Here is a 20,201-nt window from a genome sequence, read left to right as displayed (position 1 = left end):
GCTATGTCACAACTAATAGATTTCAAAACTTCCCATTGACATTCTCATCTTCGGCAAACCGTTTATCACACCGAATCTTTTTGTTGCTAAAATGTTTTGTAATGTTTTGGATTCGCAAGAAAATAAGATTTTTTAAAATTTGGAGGACTCCATGATTGCACTTACCAAAGGCTACATTTAAGTTTAAATCACGTTGTTACAGTCGGCAATAGTCCAATAAACCCCAAAAACCCATACAAAAATTAAAAATAAGCGCGTCACAACTAAATGAGTTTTTTTTTTTGTTTTTTAATTTTAGCGTTATTAGAGTCCATCCTAAGGGCCTCATTTTCCTGGTACAAGCGAGGGTTTTAGAAGGGTTTTAGGTGTAAATATGCACAAAAACCAGCGCTAAATCTCGGAAATCATCAATCATGGCTAACAAGCCTGGCACTATATCCACCTACACAGTCCCGGCTGCAGCAGAAGACAGAAAGTCTCATGGTCGCCTTTTGCAAGATGGTATTCGCAGTGATGGTCGCCAGTTACTCGAATGCAGACTTGCCTGTGAGTTTTTCCTCTCTTCTAGCCAATTTTAGACTTAATTATTGAATCGGTACAAGAAAAGGTAATAGTTCTCATACTTATAAATAAATTATCCTCACCTCAATACCCCATGAGAATCGGTTCCCATACTGCTCAGCTGAAACCAATCAAGCCACCTAAAGTTTGCATATATTGAGTTTTTATGCTGAGATATCAGATAACAATTGGGGTTTTCATAGATTCTGTTTATGTTAAAATTTTCGGGTTGTAGTGCCGCTATTTGGTTATGATTATTGAATTTGATCGCTTATGCTTCTTGCAACTTTTTCTGTAAAGCTATTTTCAATGTTGGCTCTGGTCATGTCGATGCTAATGTATTGTTTTCTAAGGACTTTCGTGATATATGCATGCAGTTATGAAGACCGGGGCGGTGAATGCAGCGGCAGGGTCTGCTTATGCTGAATTCGGTAATACAAAGGTCATTGTATCAGTGTAGGTTTCTTACTATCTCTGTAGTTAAATGTAATTCTGTTTTGTCGAGAGTTATGATATTATTCTATGCATGCTTTCTGTATTTGGCGAAAGTGACTAGAGTTCAATTGTCAACGTTTCAACAGATAATCAAGCCATAAATCATAGAATATCGTAATGCTATCTTTTCACATGGAAGGCATATGGATTCACAGGTACATTAGTGGGAGCAAGACAATGAGATGCGAATTAGGTATATGAAATATCGAGGCGATTGTTTGTCAAAGAAACCTGTAAACATTTTTTATGTTCAAGGAACTTGGGATGGAATGGTTATGGAAAATATCGAGAACGTGGAACTGTGGGGCCTAATTTCGTAGTCTTTAGTGTTAGTGTAACGTGGATATAGTAATTGACCCTGCGGCAGATTTTAATCTTAATTATTTGTATGGTAAATCTGGTGTACCTGTCTTGGTTGTGTATATAGATGATTTGATCCTCATCGGTAGTTTTGAGAAACTCAGTACATGGTGTAAGGAGAAGCTTATGGTGCCAAATTTGAAATTATTCACTGATTTAGGTTCAAATTTGGTAGATCTATCTTTTTATAGGCAACTGATTCGTTCCTGCTGTAACTTATGAATTCCAGCCCCGACATACATTTGTAGTGAATACTTTGAGCCAGTTAATGGTTGAGCCCAAGCAGATTCATACACTACTAAGCATGTGCTCTGATACTTGAAGAGCGCATTTCATTATGGCTTGAGGTATGTGGGAGATGGTGAGTTGGGGCTGTTTTTGTTGATTTTCATTTGGTAGGAGCTGCAAATGCTAGGGAGAGTACTTTAGGTTTTTGTTTAAACTTGGGCACATGTATGATTTCTTGCTTCATCAAGGAATAGTCGATAGTTGCACTCAGTTTAGTAGAGGCAGTGTATGTGGCACTGGCAGCCCTTTCTGCTAGTTGCGCAACAATATAGCTTTACAAGTTGATAATAGAGTTGATCAATGAGATGTTGGGGCCTACACTAACAATTAAAGTTGCATAGGCTCTCTAAGGATCTAGTGTTTCATGATTGCTCCAAACACATTGATATCTAGTACCATTTCCTCAGGGGCGAAATCTAGATGGGAGTCATGGTTCTTCATTATGTCCTTTAGCTCTGCAGGTTGAAGACATTTTGACCAACCCCTTGGCTAAGGTGAAGTTTGGGATGTTGAGGAAGGGGCTTGGGTTGGTGGAGAAACACCTTCCTCGCAAAGAGGGAATGTTGGGATTTTACTTGATTGCTTAGTGGCTGTTCTCCTTCAGCAGTGGTGCATAGTAATGGGCAGATCCAATGTTGCAACAGTTTCTCGATCCTTGTGCCGCAGGTTGCATGTAATGGAGAGAGGGCGCAACAATTATTACACATCCAATAGTAAGTGAGGTGCATGCATGCTGCTTGCATTCATTGTACGATCTTTAGACTTTCTATCATCAGTTAGGTAGGGCGCAAATCCCATTGCATTAGTGAGGGTGCATGCATGAACTATTCCAGGGAGGTGCAGGTCCCTAAGAGCTACATGCATTGGTGATTTTAAGTTAGGAGGCAGAGTGCATCCATTCATGCATTCAATATTCTCCAGTAGGGTGCAGTATTCCAGGTAGAGTTATCCATGCAGAAAGGCATGCTCATTCTTAGTGCATTAGGTTTTGGGGTGACTCTGTGGCAATTAGGGTTAGGGTGCACTATTCCAGGCAAAGTTATCCATGCAGGAAGGCACGTCATTCTTAGTGCATTAAGTTTAGAGTTGACTCCGCAACTAGTGTCAGGGTGCACTATTCCAGACAGAGTTATCGCATGCTCATTCTTAGTGCATTAGGTTTACAGTTGACTCTGCAACTAGGGTGTATCACTGTATGTCTAGATACATTGTATTTTCCCTTTGTTTCTTATTCTATAAAAGAGACTGAGGGTACTTCACTGTTAGGTTAGACAGTTAAGATTTGAGCTATGGCATTATAAGCTCCTTTCAGTTAATAGAAGACAGATGTGACTGAGTGAGGCATAGTTTTTGTACTTGCTGTCATAATTTTCTGAATTGTGTTTTTAGGCCTAGCATTCCTTCATCCGCTGTTTACATAGGTTAATCAGTTTTCAGAATAGGGTTTTGTTGTAGAAGTGCAGGTCTGCTTAGTTACCATGTCATGAAAGTTTAACAGTTCATTTATCAATGATAGATTTATCCTTTATTTTCATTTATGTTAGTTTGAATTTATTGTCATTCTCTAATGCTGATGCTTTTACCTAGAGAATAATTAAAGCTATAACAAGAACTGTATACACATTAATTTTTTTAAAGGAAAGGGGTATGCCTGGCCTTGCATCTTCTCATGGAAACAGAGAATGAATGGGGATGAAGCTTGCATTAGTTATAAGTGGAAGGTTGGTGCAATGGCTTTGCACTAAATGAACCTGATGGAAACGGTTGTTACATGCATGTAGGATTAGGCCAGTTTCTTCACTAACTTTTCCAAAGAAATGCAATGGTGGCACGCTTTATATTTCTCATTAGAATTGATTCAACTTGATACAGCCAGTAGACGTCGTGTAAGAGCACCATTAGATTATTAGTTCATCTGCCTCCTTGTTGAAAGATCTGCCGATGTGGAAAGTTTCCAAAAAGTTTTAACTTCCTCCAAGTACCTAAATGTAATCACTAAGGCGCGTTTATGTTTGTTAAAATTATCAAATCTGAAACTTGAGACTTTCAAGAATTTTTTACTTCATGATTTTGGAAAGTCAAGACTTTGATCAATGCTTTTACTTCTCCTCTATATTTGGAGCTGATTTTCATTCCTAAGCATAATTTAGAAATGGGTTACAATGCTCATTATTTAGGTTGTCCTTGTTCCAGGACTGGATTGTCTTTTGAGGCTCCGTCAAAATACAAGGTTGGTGATTAACTCTTCCTAGGAAAAAGCAAGGTAATGACAAGTATGAAGTATCTGGGGGATTTTGAACCCAACCTTTGAAGAACTTCACCATTACCAAGCTTTGCACATGGCCTTATGTTTTAATAGATGAAATTGCGTCTATAATGAGAGAAAAAGAAAGGAGACAATCAAGATGAAGTAAAAAACATAGAGCAATGAACACAATCATGGTCATAAAGACATTGACTTAAATTCTGGTTTATAGAAGGAAAGTGAAGCGAAATGAAAAAATATTGAGTTAAAAATTTTAGTTTTTAGAAAAATTTTCTGCATTGGTTAACAAAGTTCAATTGGTATGGCCCCAAGGGGGGTATATATGAGGTTAAATGCATATGATATGACCTCAAAGGGGGTGCTTATATGGGGTTAAATGAACATGTAATATTAAATTATATGTACTAGTGGCCAGCTTAACAATAAAGGGGCTACATGTATAATGTGTGAAAATGTATATATAGAGATCAAGTAGCAATTACTAGGAGGATGTGATTTGGATGTATGAATATATTGGGATATTTGGAGTAAGTTCTACTATTATTGAAGGAGTTATTGTGTAACTCATCTCTCTTATCTATCTTGTGTTGAGAATTCATTAGGGCAATGAATATGTTAATTCTCTTAACTTGATAACTGTTTGTGTTACCTTTTACTTATTAGCTTTGTTCGTTATTATTCCAATGTGCAATACATCAAACAACTACCAAAACAGTAAGAACAATGACACAATATATAGGCTGCAAGCCAGGGCCAAAACCCCTCCTCTTGAGGGGAAAACCCGTAAATCTCTTCTTATCTTTCAAATCTTTCAATTGACGAATACCATGACCTAGACTCAGACAAATACCCTCCAAGATCAAGTTTACCACGACCTCCTGCTGCAATATCTTTGACCTCCCAGTAGATCCGAAATTCTGCTGCCCAACAACTGCTGCTGCTTCTCTAGGAGACTTCGATCTCCCTCTAATAGCCTTCCTCTTGACTTCGCTTGCCTTGACTTGAGTCCTAGGGCTAGTAAGATGCCCTAAGAGACCTTCGCTTGCCTTCCCTTCTCTTCTGCTTCCAAAATCGAACCCCAGAAGATCTAGCGCAGAAACCCTAACTTCGATCTTCCCAGAAGAATAGATAAGGCCCAGAAACACTTTGACTTCTTCGACTTCCTCTTCTTCGCACTTCCTTCTTCGACTTCTCTTTCTTCTACTTCTCTTTCTTCTACTTCTTCACATAAGAGATGAGAGAGTAAGTGATCCAAATGGAGGATGAGTTCTTCTTATATATAGGCTTCCTCAAGGGTGGACGTGGCTCTTCATGTAGGCCGACTTGATCTTGGAGGTATTTTGACACTTTCAAGACAAAATAATTTTTTCTTTACAATTTACAATGTGCCCATAGGGTCTTCCATATATGATAATGATTCTTCTACCTAGGACAAATCCTAAAAGTACTCAATGGGTGCTTGACTTATAAAATAAAAGAACTTGAGCATGAAACCCATGCTCCAATAATAATAATAATAATTTCTTTTCCACTTTATATTTACAAGAATACATTTCATACTTATGAAGACCAAACCTAGTTACACATTTTTCAACACTCCCTCGTAACTAGGGAGGTATTCATAACAGGTACATGGTTATTCCCAATTTGAAGAGATCTCATAAGAACAGTCGGATTGGTAACCCATTTGTCTAGCATCATATTAACCAACATGGTCACATAGCAAGGCCTTGACTAACAACTCTATCTCTCCGCAAGATCAGAGCACAATGCTGGCGAGACGAATGATGTATAGACACCATCATCATTGTCTCCCAAGGTACATACCCTACCCGAGTGTTCACAGAGTATGACCTCCCATTGGACTATTCTTATCTTGGGTAGCTAATCCTCAAAGAATATCGGTCCACGACTACTCTTGTCTTGAATGCCCTACCACATTCTCAAAGAGTATCGAATGCCAGATGGTTACCTAATCCTCCATTCTTTCTTCCCAAGTGAAGAAAGAATGTAGTGTCCATCTCTCCTCTCAATTAGGGAGGACAAATCCACCAAACCAAGCTTGTCCCTTAAGTATACAAGCTTCTTGTTCAGAAGTGATTTCGTCAATATGTCAGCTACTTGTTCATCAGTGGAGATATACCATAGCTGCAACACACCATTTTGTACTAGCTCTCGAATATAGTGATACTTGTTGTTGATGTGCTTTGTCTTTCCATGAAACACTGGATCCTCAGACAAACGAATGCAACTGGTGTTATCACAAAGTATCACTGTAGGGTTCATCGGTCCTTCAAACAAGTCGGATAGCAGCTTCCTTAACCATACTGCTTCTCTACTTACTTCACATGTTGCAACATATTCAGCCTCAACACTACTCAAAGCAATGATGTCTTGCTTTTTGCTCATCCATGAGACCATGGAGGATCCTAAACTGAAACATCCTCCCGTAGTGCTTCTTCCATCCTGTTCACTGCCTCCCCAGTCAGAATCTGTATAACCAATCAATTGGACATCATTCCTTCTATCATATTTTAGACAGTAGTTGATGGTTCCTCGCAGATATCTCATAATATGCTTTGTTGCTATCCAATGATCATGCTTCGGCTCCACTTGGAATTGATTGAGTACATTTACTGCAAAACATATGTCTGGTCGAGTATTCACCAAGTACATCAATGAGCCAACAAGTTGTCTATACCTAGAAGGATCCACAGGGTTTGATTCAGAACTCCTTAGTCTCTTTAAGTTTGTGATCATCAGAATGATCATAGGCTTACAGTCCATCATGTCGAACTTCTTTAGAATCTCGATCACATACTTTCCTTGACCCAAATAGATTTCATTCTGTCCTTGCCAGACTTCTAGTCCCAAATAGTAATGCATTAGCCCAAGATCCTTCATGTCAAATTCTGCTGCCAGTTGCTTCTTACATTCTTCAATTCGGCTTTCTACACCTATCAAGAGAAGATCATCATGCCCGTGGTGCTTGCTTGAGGCCATATAATGCTTTCTTCAATTTGCAAACATATGCCTTTCTATCTTTGACCTAAAATCCCAAGGGTTGTTCTATATAGACTTCTTCATCTATGGTGCCATTTAGAAACACAGTCTTGACATCCATTTGGTGGATGTTCCATCCCATCGATGCTGCCAGAGAGACTAATGATTGAATTGTTGTATATCTTGCTGTTGGAGCAAATGTTTCTTCATAGTCGATGCCTTCAAGTTGAGAGAAATCTCTAGCCACAAATCTTGCTTTATATTTATCTATACTTCCATCGGCTGCATGCTTGATCTTATAGATCCACTGGGAAGTAACCACAGATTTGTCTTCGGGCCTAGGTACGATCTCCTAGACTCCATTCTTCATTATAGATTGATACTCTTCATTCATGGCATCCTTCCATTCTCGATGTTCTACAACCTCTTCAAAGGTGGATGGCTTTGTTTCTATTAATTTTGTCATGTATGCAACATACCTAGAATATTTCTTGGGTCTCTTACTTTCTCTAAATGATCCTTGTGTTGCGCCATGACCTTCTGCATCAAGTAGTGTGGACTTCAACCAATTAAGTCTTTTCCTTGTTTCGGGAATGAACACGGGTTGAATAGGTTCACTTGGCCCTTCTTCTTCATGGTGTAATCCCTTTCCTTCCTTGTCAACTTCCTCCTCAAATATCAAAAGTTCTTCGTCATCATAATCTATGGAAAGTTCTTTTGACTTCTTGAATGCTATACTCTCATCAAATATGATATCACGACTAACTTCAATGTGATGTCCATCTTTCATATAGATTCTATAGGCCTTTGACGAGTTACTATACCCAACAAATATTCCCTTCATACCGAAAGGATCCAACTTCTTTCTTTTGTCCTTCGGTATACGAATATGCACAGGACACCCAAAGATTCAGAGATGATCTACATATGGCTTCTTCCCAGTGAACACTTCTTTTGGAGTCTTGTTATCTAGAGATTTGTGAGGACATTGATTTTGAATGTAGACCGCTGTCTTTGTTGCCTCTCCCCACAAAAACTTAGGTAGATCTTGATTGTGTAACATTGCTTTTACACTTTCTTCAATGGATCTGTTTTTTTTCTTCTTTCGACGACTCCATTTTGTTCGGGATTGTATGGGACTATCAACTCCCTCTTAATCCCAGACTCCTTACAAAATGCTATAATCTCTTTGGATATATATTCTCCTCCATTATCAAATCTCAGTATCTTGATTCTTCTTTCTCTAAGGTTCTCCACTTCAGCCTTGAATTCTTGAATTCTTGAAATTTTGTAAATACATCATCCTTGGTTTTCATTAAGTAAACCCAGGTTTTTCTTGAATGATCATCTATAAATGTGACATAGTATAGATGGCCTCCAAGAGCTTTTTGGAGTCATAGGGCCACACACATTAGAGTGAATGAGATCTAAGATTTCTTTGGACCGGGAAGCATTGCTTCCAAATGGTCTCTTGGTATTCTTGCCCAATGCACATCCCTTGTAGACACCTTCATGATCTTCCTTCAAATTCGGTATTCCATCTACTATGGAACTTAAAGTTGGAAGAATTTTGAAATGTAGATGACCAAACCTTCGATGCCAAAGTTCACATGGACTAATCTTTGTGTGAACTAGGGCTTGGTTTACGGGAGATATTAATTTGTAAAGCCTTCTTTTTCGGATACCAATAACTTTTGCTTGATCTATGCTCGAGTCTTTCCCCAAACAACTACCTTTCCACCAATGAAGACTACTCTATCTCCTTTGTCTTCTAAACTTGAAATAGAAAGTAAATTTTTTTGTGCAAACTCAGAACAAATAGAATGTTGTTGAGGTAGATGTTGCTTCCATCTTCGAGTTTTATGGAAGTTGATCCAATGCCCTTCACAGGATAGCTCTTGTTGTCTCCAAGTTCCACGGAGTAAGCATATTTTCCTTTTGATAAGGTCTTCAATTGGTTGGAGTGGTCAGTCATGTGCCTTGATGCACTACTATCAATTACCCAGATGTCTTTGCCTTGTAATGTACCAGAGAGAGCTGAGAAGAGACCTTCATCCCTTTCTTTGAATGATATCTTCTTTGTAGAGAATAAGAAACTCCATGTTTCCTTGGTACCTTTCTCGAGATGGCTTGCAATTTTCTTGATGAACTTCTTCATTGTTGAGGAGATCTTCATGACGTCCTTAGAGAACCAAAGCTCTGAAACCATGTTGAGAATTCAATAGGGCAATGAATATGTTAATTCTCTTAACTTGCTAAATTTTTGTGTTACCTTTTACTTATTAGCTTTGTTCGTTATTATTCCAATGTGCAATACATCAAACAACTACCAAAACAATAAGAACAATGACAAAGTATATAGGTTGCAAGCTAGGGCTAAAACCCCTCCTCTTGAGGGGAAAACCCATAAATCTCTTATCTTTTAGATCTTTCAATTGACGAATACCATGACCTAGACTCAGACAAATACCCTCCAAGATCAAGTCTACCACGACCTCCTGCTGCAATAGCTTCAACCTCCTAGTAGATCTGAAATTTTGCTGCCCAACAACTGCTGCTGCTTCTCTAGGGGACTTCAATCTCCCTCTAATAGCCTTCCTCTTGACTTCGCTTGCCTTGACTTGAGTCCTAGGGCTAGTAAGATGCCCTAAGAGACCTTCGCTTGCCTTCCCTTCTCTTCAACTTCCAAAATAGAACCCAAAAGATCCAGCACAGAAACCCTAACTTCGATCTTCCCAGAAGAATAGATAAGGCCCATAAACACTTCAACTTCTTCGACTTCCTCTTCCTCGCACTTGCTTCTTCGACTTCTCTTTCTTCTACTTCTTTGCATAAGAGATGAGAGAGTAAGTGATCCAAATGGAGGACGAGTTCTTCTTATATATAGGCTTCCTCAAAGGGTGGATGTGGCTCTTCATGTAGGCCGACTTGACAGCTCCTTAGGCCGACTTGATCTTGGAGGTATTTTGACAGCTCCATAGGGTCCTCCATATATGATAATGGCTCTTCTACATAGGAAAAATCCTAAAAGCACTCAATGGGTGCTTGACCTATAAAATAAAAGAACTTGAACATGAAACCCATGCTCCAATAATAATAATAATAATAATAATTTCTTTTCCATTTTATATTTACAAGAATACATTTCATACTTATGAAGACCGAACCTAGTTACACATTTTTCAACATCTTGGAGCTGTGCTTCACACTCACATTGATGTACATGGTGTGTACTTGTGGTTTCTTATGATATTTTAAGGATTTGGTCCATAACATCAACTTTGGTCAAAGGTTCAATGATCTTATGATGAGTGAGAAAATAAGTAGCAAAAGCATATTTTTGCAATATAAAACAATTGACGAATACAGAGGGCAATTGTCTATGCATGCTGAGAACTAGTCAAATCATATCCATGTAAGCCTTCTAATGCATTTTCTTTTCCATGTAAGAACTTTTTGATATTAAGAAGAGACTTATCTTCGGGTTGTGCTTCACATTCATGACAATTGTTTGTGATATTATTTTACTGTGCTTATTATTTTTTGTTAAAAATAACAGTCTGGTATATATTGTGACATATTTCAAACAGATTTGGTCCAAGGGAAAGCAGTAAGGCACAAATATATAGTGACATTGGAAGGTTAAATTGTAGTGTGAGCTTTGCAACATTTTCAACTCCTATTCGAGGAAAGCTTAGCCAGGTAGCTGTTTGAATATTTTCTTATTTTCTTATTATTTTCTTTCAAGCTAGAAACATATGGTAGTAGTTGCAATAGGTGGTTGATAAGTTAAGCGGGGGCTGACTTCTATTCTTCACAGAATGCTAAGGGTGCTTAGTTGAATATTCTTATCCTTCAGGGAACTGAACATAGGGAGTACTCGACAATGCTGCATAAAGCCTTGGAGGGTGCTGTGATGTTACATACATTTCCAAAAGCTACAGTCGATGTTTTTGCCCTAGTGCTTGAATCTGGTGGTGGTATGTTCCTGCCTTGTTTTTGATCTATAATGTGTAATATATATGACGTTTATAATTTTTAACATACACATTGTTATTTCTTTGGTGGCTTAACAGATGGCCATATCAAATCCCAAGTTAATTTTGTGATTCTTCTTTTGTAGCACTGGATCACATAATTGTTGACTTTAAATGCTATATTTTTCTGGTTTGTTGGTTTCCATTTCATTTTCCTTTTTGGTTTGACATTTAAATTTTATGGAGAGGGGAAACGTGCAGCAAAAATTCTATTTTCCAGTGGCTTTGTTCCTTTTATTACTTGCATATTATAGTGGAATGGCTGAGAAATTTCAATTCAGTTTTGCATCGTTGAAAATGAGATTGGAAATCTGTACTTTGTTTCTGCTTACCTCACTTTGCATAGCCTCTTAAGTAGTCAGTTAGATCTGTCTGCTTGAGGCGTATGAGGCTAAGGCCAACTTTCAAGCAATGTTTGAACTGCTTAGTGAAACCTATTAAAAATGGAGATGGTTGACAATAATACCCATATAGCATAAGTTTGTACTTTCCTACTTGTTCCCATTCTTTATCTTTTTCGGTAGAGTATTTGGTTCACCTTGGTAATGAAAAAGTAGAAAGTGATTATACTATCAAACTGTTAGATTTTAGTGAAGCTGCCAAAAGTAGATTGAGTTTTTCTAAAATGTCTACTAGTTTATTTAACATTTTGAATGAATTCTTTCGGAAGAAAGCATATGTTGATTTTCTATATATGAAGGAGGGTGCCAATGAATTTTCAAAAACTGCAGTAAATCTAAATGGGCCAGGGCAAACTTTTTAAACACAGATAAAGACCAAGACAGGACATTTTTACTTGATAGAGCATCAAGCTGGTCATTACTATTTTGAACTCCAATGTTCATAACTTTCATATATTTTCTCTGTTGTTGCCTAACATGTACATCTAAGTGTGGGAAAACTTTCCAAACCCACAAGGTATATTCTTTAAGGCACAACGGTTAGAGAAGGGGCTGTCAGCTATTCCAAACTCTCTCCGTTTAAGCTCTCTCATAGGCAAGCTAAGGGGGTGGTCCCTAAAGATGGTTAGTAAAGGAAAACTTGTTGAAACAAGTTCTAGGAGATGAAGGACAATGCAATGATTACTAATGTAACTTGATTATTAATTAGAGCAAGTGTCAATATTTATGAGCAATGTATAGGAGATAGATTCCATTAGACCAATATGGCATGAAAATGATGAAAGATAAGAGACCAGTGCCTTATAAACAATGCTCAAATACAAATTGAAATACTTGCAAAAGTAAATTGATTTCTCAAGTCACAATAACAACAATGCTGCAGGACAAGGTTAGTACAAGAGATCAAGAGATTATAAGCAATTAAAACTATGAGCAATGAGATTTAAATACAACTTGCAAGGAAAGAAAACTTGTACTCCAAGTAAAGATGATTTAATTATATTCAAGAGAGAGCAAGCATGAAATTAACAAGTACAAGGATATTAAAGTAAAGCTTGCAAGTAAATGATTAGCCCACTATTCTGATTACAATATGAATAAACAATTGAAATGCAAAAGATGAAATGTTAGATGATGAATGCAAGACTAGACTATGTGAGATGCAAGGATCTTGGTTGATTTTAAGTTATATACCTAGCCTATGGGTGAATGCCTTCTCCTCAATTGTCAAAACTTGTCATAGAACAAGTTTGTTGTAAGAAGTGCTGGGGAAGGAGGGAATTACCTCATTAATAATAGCTACCTAGGGCTTCTAGCAACCCAAGTGCCTCCGTTCCTAAAAGGGATTGGGCCACAAGGGAACTGCAAGGTCACCTGTTTTAACCGTTGTTTAAGGGGCCAAGCTTCTTAAATTGAATAGTGGAGAAGGTTATCCTAAACTTTCTATTCAACCAAGCTTATGCTTGGAGGTAGATTTTAGAGATGCAAGTCTAGATCTAATATGCAAATGAAATGCAAATGTTAACGCAAATGCTTCAATAAGGTACAATTAGAACAAGACTCTTCAAAAACTGAAATGCTAATCACAAGATAATGATAAACACTTAGAACACTAGATTAGATTAGGTTATAAAGATAACCAATGAAGCATGTAAGGATTACTCAATGAAACAAGAGAGATGACAGTTAGATAAAAAATTAGAAAAATAACCCAAATGCCTTCAAGGGAAAGTGCTTTAAGTATGTTCTTTTTCACTTTTCTTATGTTATGACAATTACATTTTAAGTGAGGAATTATGTATTCAAAGCACAAGTTCAAAGATGGCAAATGAGATTGCTAATAAGAGAAAAGAAAAATTGCTTCAATACAAGATACAAATGAGATAAAGACAATAACTACTCATTCACAAGATAGATCAATAACCAATGGAAATGAGAGCAATAAGACCCTAGGTCCAATGAAAGAAGTTAGTTAGTAGATCTAATCTAGAACTAAAATGAGAGCAAGTTAGAAACTATGAGTTAGATCCGAAAGCTAAGTTAGTGAGAGCAAGAAACACAAAAGATCCCTCCTTTAAAAAAGGAGGGGGATACCATGGAACCAAGTTCCAAGCTCCCTTAAGCAAGAAGATTACTTTTATTAATATTACAGAGATGGAGACCCTTAAGACAGTAAGAAGGGCTCTTTAAACTTGAGGAGATTTACAAAAATGAATAGAATCTTATAATAACAAAATTTCCCTTTAAGATACAAAGCTAATGATATTTAGGACTTTGATTGAAATTCCTCAAGGTAATTCACTCTAAAAATTCCAAAAGCTCACGGCCCTCACAAATTTGAAATGCGTCCTATTTTTCTTCACGATCAGGAAGGAAACAAGCCTCTAGAGGCTCACGACCTTGACAAAATTTAGCTCAAAATATTTTACAATTTTCTTATAATTAGTTTTTGGAAATTCCAATGACCCAAAACCTCGAAAATTTTTCGCTCTACCTGCACAACATCCAGGATCAGGAAACTTCTGCACCAGAGAAATTGTATGGTGTTTTTTTTAGGGATCTTGGTCCAAGGGAAGCTTGTTTCAGAAATTCATCACGACAGTGACAAAAATGGATTTAAAATTTTATGAATATTCTATGATCAATTTGTAAACATTTTAAGCCCTAAACTCCTTAAAAATTTTTGATATTTTTTGAAACGAATGAAGGTTCAGATCTAAGATGAAGGATGGCCTTCTTGATCCCTCAGCCTAGGACGAAAATACCTCCAAAGCCTGCGACTTTCTCCAAATAATGGCCTCAAAAGATAAGCCTTAAAGAGGCTAATCTCTTACTAAAAAAATTTGATGAAGAAATCCTCAAAAATAATCGATTTTCTTTGCAAAACCAAGTGTTAGCTAGTATAAAAATTCAGTGAAAAGATCAAGCCCTAAATGCTTGCGGCTTGGTGGATTTGAACCTAAAAGTCTTTCAGCCCTCTAAGATAATTTTGCAATAATTCCTTGAGCCATAAGAAATAGATAGAACCAAAATGAAATGCCTTTTGAGGCTAGCAGCTTCAACCAAATATATATGTTATGGATCTGCAAAAGAAAACGATGAAACCTTAATGTGGAACCCCTAGAAATATTTGAGAAAATAATTAAAATTTATTTACAATTTTTTTTCTTTATATGATTGAAACCCTTATAAACAATTTACTTTATATTGTGAGGAAGGGCCTCAAAGCCCTTGCGGCCAGAAGAGAAAGGCTTAGATGGCTTAAAAAATTTCGATCTATAATGAAACCCCAACCGTCAAGGCTAGATGAGGGTTTGGTCCTCAAGAAATCAATTTCCTTTGATTTTTGAAATAATTCCACCTTCAGATAAATTCAAAACGAAACCCTTGTCTTGATCTTCAGATCTGCAATAGAAAAAAAATGAAAAAATCCGAAAATATGTACACAAGTTGAACAAAATTATATTAGAAGGGTTAGATCTTTATACAGAAAATTTAATTACAAATTTATAGTAGCTAGATCAAAGAATATGGGTACAACTCCATTCTTTGACTAGCAAAGAGATAGCTCTTCAATAGCAGATTTTATTCGTTCAAAGCACAATAGTAAGAAAGCAGGTGAAATAGATAAGTTATATCACAAGCCAAAACTAAGGAATCCCTGCAACAAAGATTAATCTCGAATGTTAAGCTTTTTAGGAAATTGAATTGTGGGTTCTTCCACAATGTGTTCAAGGGTTGGTTAGTTTAGCCGAAAACGTCCCCTCACGCTTGAGATCCGATTCAAATGATTTCTACACAACTTCAAGATAAATTGTTAGATCCATAGGGGTTAAATAATATAATGAAGAGGAAGTTCTAGAAATTTAACTGAAAATTTACTAAAACGTCCAAATCTAAAATATTTCTTTAGCCCAAATACCAGTGTAAGATAACTATACACCAGTAAATCTATGAAAGCTAATGAAAATAACAATAAAATTATATCAATAGAATATTAATCACATAATCAGAAAATCATACCATGTTTGTGGAAGAAGAACACCACAAAACTAACCCCAAAGACTTGATTTTATTAACCAGAATATTTCAGTACATAACAGAGCTTCAGAGCCAAGAGCTTGGTCACAATGTCTTACAATAAGGAGCCTTGAGCTCAATGTATGGAAAATATGAGAGATCTAGATCTCTCTCCAAGTGAAAATGGTTAGGTCCAAGAAGTTGCACAAATTTGACTTGGTCTTGGAGTAAAACAGCTAGTTGAAAGCTTGATCCTCATCTAATTAATCTCATCCCTTGATCTGGAAGAAGAAATTCGAATTCCTTGAAGATGGAGCTTGATCCCGGACCAAAAATATTTTTCCTTGAATTTTTCTCCTTCAGTTTAACCACCTGGGAACCAAAAATTCATTTTTCTTGCATAGATTCCTTTTTTTATGGCCCAACGTTTTTTTTGTGATTTTTCCTTGCTTAATTTGTGGAGATTCTTTTCTTGGAAAGTGCACATCCCTTTTTTAATATTTTTCACTTGGAGAGAATTTTAGTTTCCTCTCATTTTAATTTTTTGACCATTTTCTGGCTAATTATTTTGCCCTTTTTTGCCGGAAAATAAAAATAATGACTCTAGAGGGCTTTGAACATATTTTTCCACCCTCAGAGTATGTCTAGATAAAATTTTTAGGGGATAAGGTATAATATTAAGTATTCATACACCCTAGAGCTTTTATAGTCAACGATTTTTTACATCTTTACATTAAATATTACATAAGAATCCCATTTAGACCAACTTAACCAATTATTTGCAGTTGAAAAACACAAATAATTAGCTAAGGAAAAAAACTCCCTAGAGTGAAACTCTCTAGCAAAAATCATAAGTTTACCTAGATGCGTTATATGGCTCTATAACATACCAGAACCATTTTTTCATAATGGCCCACAGGGCTGCAGAATTTGGAATACATAACTCTGACAATTTGCTGAAAGATGATGATGATTTTCTGAACTTTTGACTGCTTTGACCATGAAAAAATGTACTTTGCTATAGGGTAGTTGACACATGAGTGGTCAACAATGTCCATTTCTCACTGCCATCAAAAGGACGTTGGTTTCTAGCATAATGTTTGACCCCAAAATTAATATTTTCAAATGAGGTTGAGTGTAGAATTGGTTTATCATTTCTTTCTTTGCGTCAGACTCTTGGGAGTGGTTGTTCTTCTCCTTGTTCGGAAAGGCACTGGTCATCCAAATATTTAAAATCTTGTTGGTTGATCACCTTTTAACTCCCTTGTGACAATTAGTCCAAGTTATACCGGCCAGTGTTTTAAAGCATACTCCAAAATCCTTAGCATATTCAATAATGTAAAGAGCTATATTATGCTACAGATTTTGAAAGATGTTTTAGAACATTGGATTTCAAGGGATGCTCTAATTTATTGCTTGGGATGTATATTTGAATGGTGCAAAAACTGTTATCAACAAAATGTCAGCAGGGTCATGACTTGTGACATTGGAAAAATTGGGGACAATGGGCGAACTTTTTTTATAGTGAAATTAAAATTCTATTGAGCAATCAGAAAACTACAAGCTTCATGGTCTTGGTTTGTCTTGATTAGAACCTTAAACTTTTAATTCTTCAAGTTTGGTAGTCAAAATGAAAGTCCAAACCTAAAAGGGTTCTGATCTATGATTGTATGCTTTCTAGCCAACTATCCCTAATAAACTAAAAAACATGAACCAAAAGCAAAAACACCAGCAGAAGTCTGACACAAGGCTAGGATGAATCCGATGTCTACTCCTTAATTGGCTCTTTGCCATGATAATGTGAGCTTCCTAGGTTGGGTGGAATGGGATTGTCGAGAGGAAGGACATGATCAACATGGAGGCAACGAGGGCAATGATCTATGATAAGGAATTGCCTATGTTCTTATGGGCAGAATCCTGCAATACAACTATATATGTGTAGAACAGGATTCCTCACAGGGTGTTGGAGGAGGTGACTCCTAAGGAGATGTTTACATGAGTAAAATTGGATGTGAGCCATTTATGCATATCCAATACTCCAGTGTATGTTGACATTCCCACAGAGAAGAGGACTAAGTTGGCGCCCTTGTTAGAAAGGGGCGTATTTGTGGGTCACTGTGAGGTTTCAATGGCCTACAGAGTCTATGTTCCAAGACGAAGGAAAGTAATAATCAGTCGGGATGTCAGATTTGATGAGGGTAGGACCTTTAGGATGTATCATGAGAAAGAGCTAGTAGGGGTAGAGGATCGAGAGCAAGAGGCTCCTAAGGTTAAGTAGGGACCCAACCTGTAGATCGGGAGCTCTAGCAGGTGGAGGTTGACATGGGCTGAGCATACCTTAAGGGATGCTGAGGAGCATGTGGAGGCTCCTAGCAGCACTTTCAAATAGAGTATACCACCAACAAGATTTTCCAATTATTTGGCCTTGTCGAGCAACATCAGTGAGTTTGAGCCTTCCACTTTTGAGGAGGCTGCAGATGAGCAAGTTTGGAGGGATGCCATGGTGGAGTATAGCTCCATCATGAGGAATGATGTATGGGACATAGTATCGAGATTGGTGGGAAAATTTGTGGTCACTTCTCGATGGATCTATAAGATCAAACATGTAAATGATGGCAATATTGAGAAGTACAAAGTGAGGTTCGTGGTGAGAGGGTTCTCCCATAAGGAGGGAGTGGACTATGAGGAGACATTCACATTTGTCACCAAATATGCATCCATTAGAGCAGTCATGTCCGTTGCGTCAGAGATGGGGTGGAGAATGCATTAGATGGATGTGAAGACTGCATTCCTCAATGGGGTGATTGGGGAGGAGGTCTATATTGAGCATCCTTAGGGCTTTGAGGTGCATGGGATGTATGTAGGTTGAAGAGGGCTCTTTTTTCTTGTTAAATCTCGTAATACCAACTCAAATTTATTTTCTCATGACAATTATTTATTCCGAGCAATTTATTTAACTAACCAAATAATTTGTGAATTACCGAAAAATAAAATCACTAAGTATTCAACCTCTATAAATATGTGCGATAGAAAATAAAAATTCTGAGAGTTCAATCATGCATTACAATAGATAAATACCCACAACAATTCTCCATCATTCATTAATTTGGAAAATCAACGGTTTTAACCTATTGAAAATGTAACTAGTTTCGGTCTTCGTAATTGTTGTACTCATTTCAATATGTATCCCTATGTAACAAACAAAAGAAGAAAAGTAAAAGATATTATTTTAAAGCATGGGTTTCATGCTCGTTATTGATGGTCTTCTAGGTAAAGGCATGTTCTTCTTGCTTCTAGGGTTTGTTAGGTCTTAGGATTTATTGTCATGAGTCAAAGGATTCAAAATTATGTTTATAAGGCCATTTCGGGCAAAATGTAATTGGAAAAAGAATTTATTTTGAGTCTCGAAAGGTCTGGAAACTCCTAAAGTACAAGTTGGCCTAAAAGAGGGAATTTGACCCCTTAGGAAGGCTATATAAAGAAGCAGTTCGACCATTTAGCACTCACTCACTCAAGAAATTCGATCTCAAGAAGAAAGTTCGATCTATAGCTGGGAAGCAAGGAAGAAGAGAGCGAAGGTCTAGAAGAAGAAAGAAAGGACAAAAATCTTGTTTTTGGGCTCAATCTCTCTCACGCGTGCAGAGGATTAGGGTTTTTGTAGCTTCAAAGAAGGGCTGAAATTGCAGGATTGTGTTGCAGTAGGATGAAGTGCAATATCTTATTGTTGGGAAGAAGAATACCCTATCTTGACCTTGTTGACCTTGGGAGGAGTTGTCTTGCTCTAGGAAGGTCTCAAGAGGAAGCCAAACTAGGGTTTTTGCAGTAGCAACAAGGACCGAAATTGCAGGATGAAAATTGCAAGTTGAGTTGCAGTATTGAAGCTGGCAGGTTGAAATTGTAGGTTGAAGCTGGTTGGTGCAGAATCAAGGAAGGACTTGTTGGAAGGGCTGACATGGTACTACGAGAAGGACTAGGTCTAAGGATTTGGTCTTTTGTCTCATTGGAAGCAGATTCTATAAGAAGAGAAGAGTTTTCTGGGTTTTCTCCTTGGAGGGGTTTTGCCCTGGCTGACCAATATTGTTACTGTTTCGTTCTTGATATTTGTTTGATGAAAGGATCTAACTAAAGAACAAAAGAAGATTAACTAAGTTCACAAGCAAATATTAAGGTTAAGGAAAATTGATATAATAAGCTGCCACTTTGAATTTTCCAACACGACGCATAGAGAATTAGAAGGAAAAATACATTATTGGAACGTGTAACTCGGTTCCCATTGGATGAATTGGCCCAACGAATTCGTCCTCCTAGAAATTAGCCTCTAAAGGAACTTGGCTTGGAGAATTTCAACCCAACAAGTTGCCAAAAAATTGGTTGTACGCCTTCCCTTTGAGCTGCCACTGCGCCTTAGGAAATTTGGCCTTGGAAAATCGACTTCTCCAATTAAATCAACCTCTCACTCTCCTTAGCAACTTAGGCTCTTGGATATGCCCTTGAACCCTCTTGATCAAAAGAAAGTGATCAAGGCATGCCTAGTAAGTAGTGTCAAGGCCAACTTGGGGGCATGCTAGGTCCACTGGTACATCATCAAGAATCCTCCGTGCTATGCAAGAGAAGCTAAATGCTTTGGCACCTGAGGGTGCTCTGGGGTGTCCATCAACTGTTAAGATCATCTAAGTGCCCAATGTTCTGTTGAATAGGGGCAACGCTGCATCTACAAAATTTTGCTCTCTAGAAGTGTAGTATGGCTTGGGCATGATGTGGAGTATGAGT

The 20,201-nt window shown here is 37.4% G+C and overlaps 1 protein-coding gene across 1 annotated transcript in view; it reads left to right on the top strand.

Moving 5' to 3' along the window:
* The first annotated feature begins 277 nt into the window (after positions 1-277).
* RRP41L (3'-5'-exoribonuclease family protein) overlaps positions 278-20,201 on the top strand; it is a 107,510-nt gene continuing 87,586 nt past the window's right edge. Inside the window, exons 1-4 of the mRNA XM_089429332.1 lie at positions 278-546; positions 939-1,017; positions 10,564-10,675; positions 10,833-10,953. Of these exons, the coding sequence (XP_089285458.1) occupies positions 414-546; positions 939-1,017; positions 10,564-10,675; positions 10,833-10,953 (445 nt within the window). The 5' untranslated portion in view covers positions 278-413. The remainder of the gene's footprint in view (positions 547-938; positions 1,018-10,563; positions 10,676-10,832; positions 10,954-20,201) is intronic.

Source organism: Pinus tabuliformis, chromosome 6 (assembly GCF_031772625.1).
Source record: "Pinus tabuliformis cultivar Carrire ecotype Pingquan chromosome 6, CPIR1, whole genome shotgun sequence".
Lineage (NCBI taxonomy): Eukaryota > Viridiplantae > Streptophyta > Pinopsida > Pinales > Pinaceae > Pinus > Pinus tabuliformis.
This window is presented reverse-complemented; position numbering and strand designations above follow the sequence as displayed.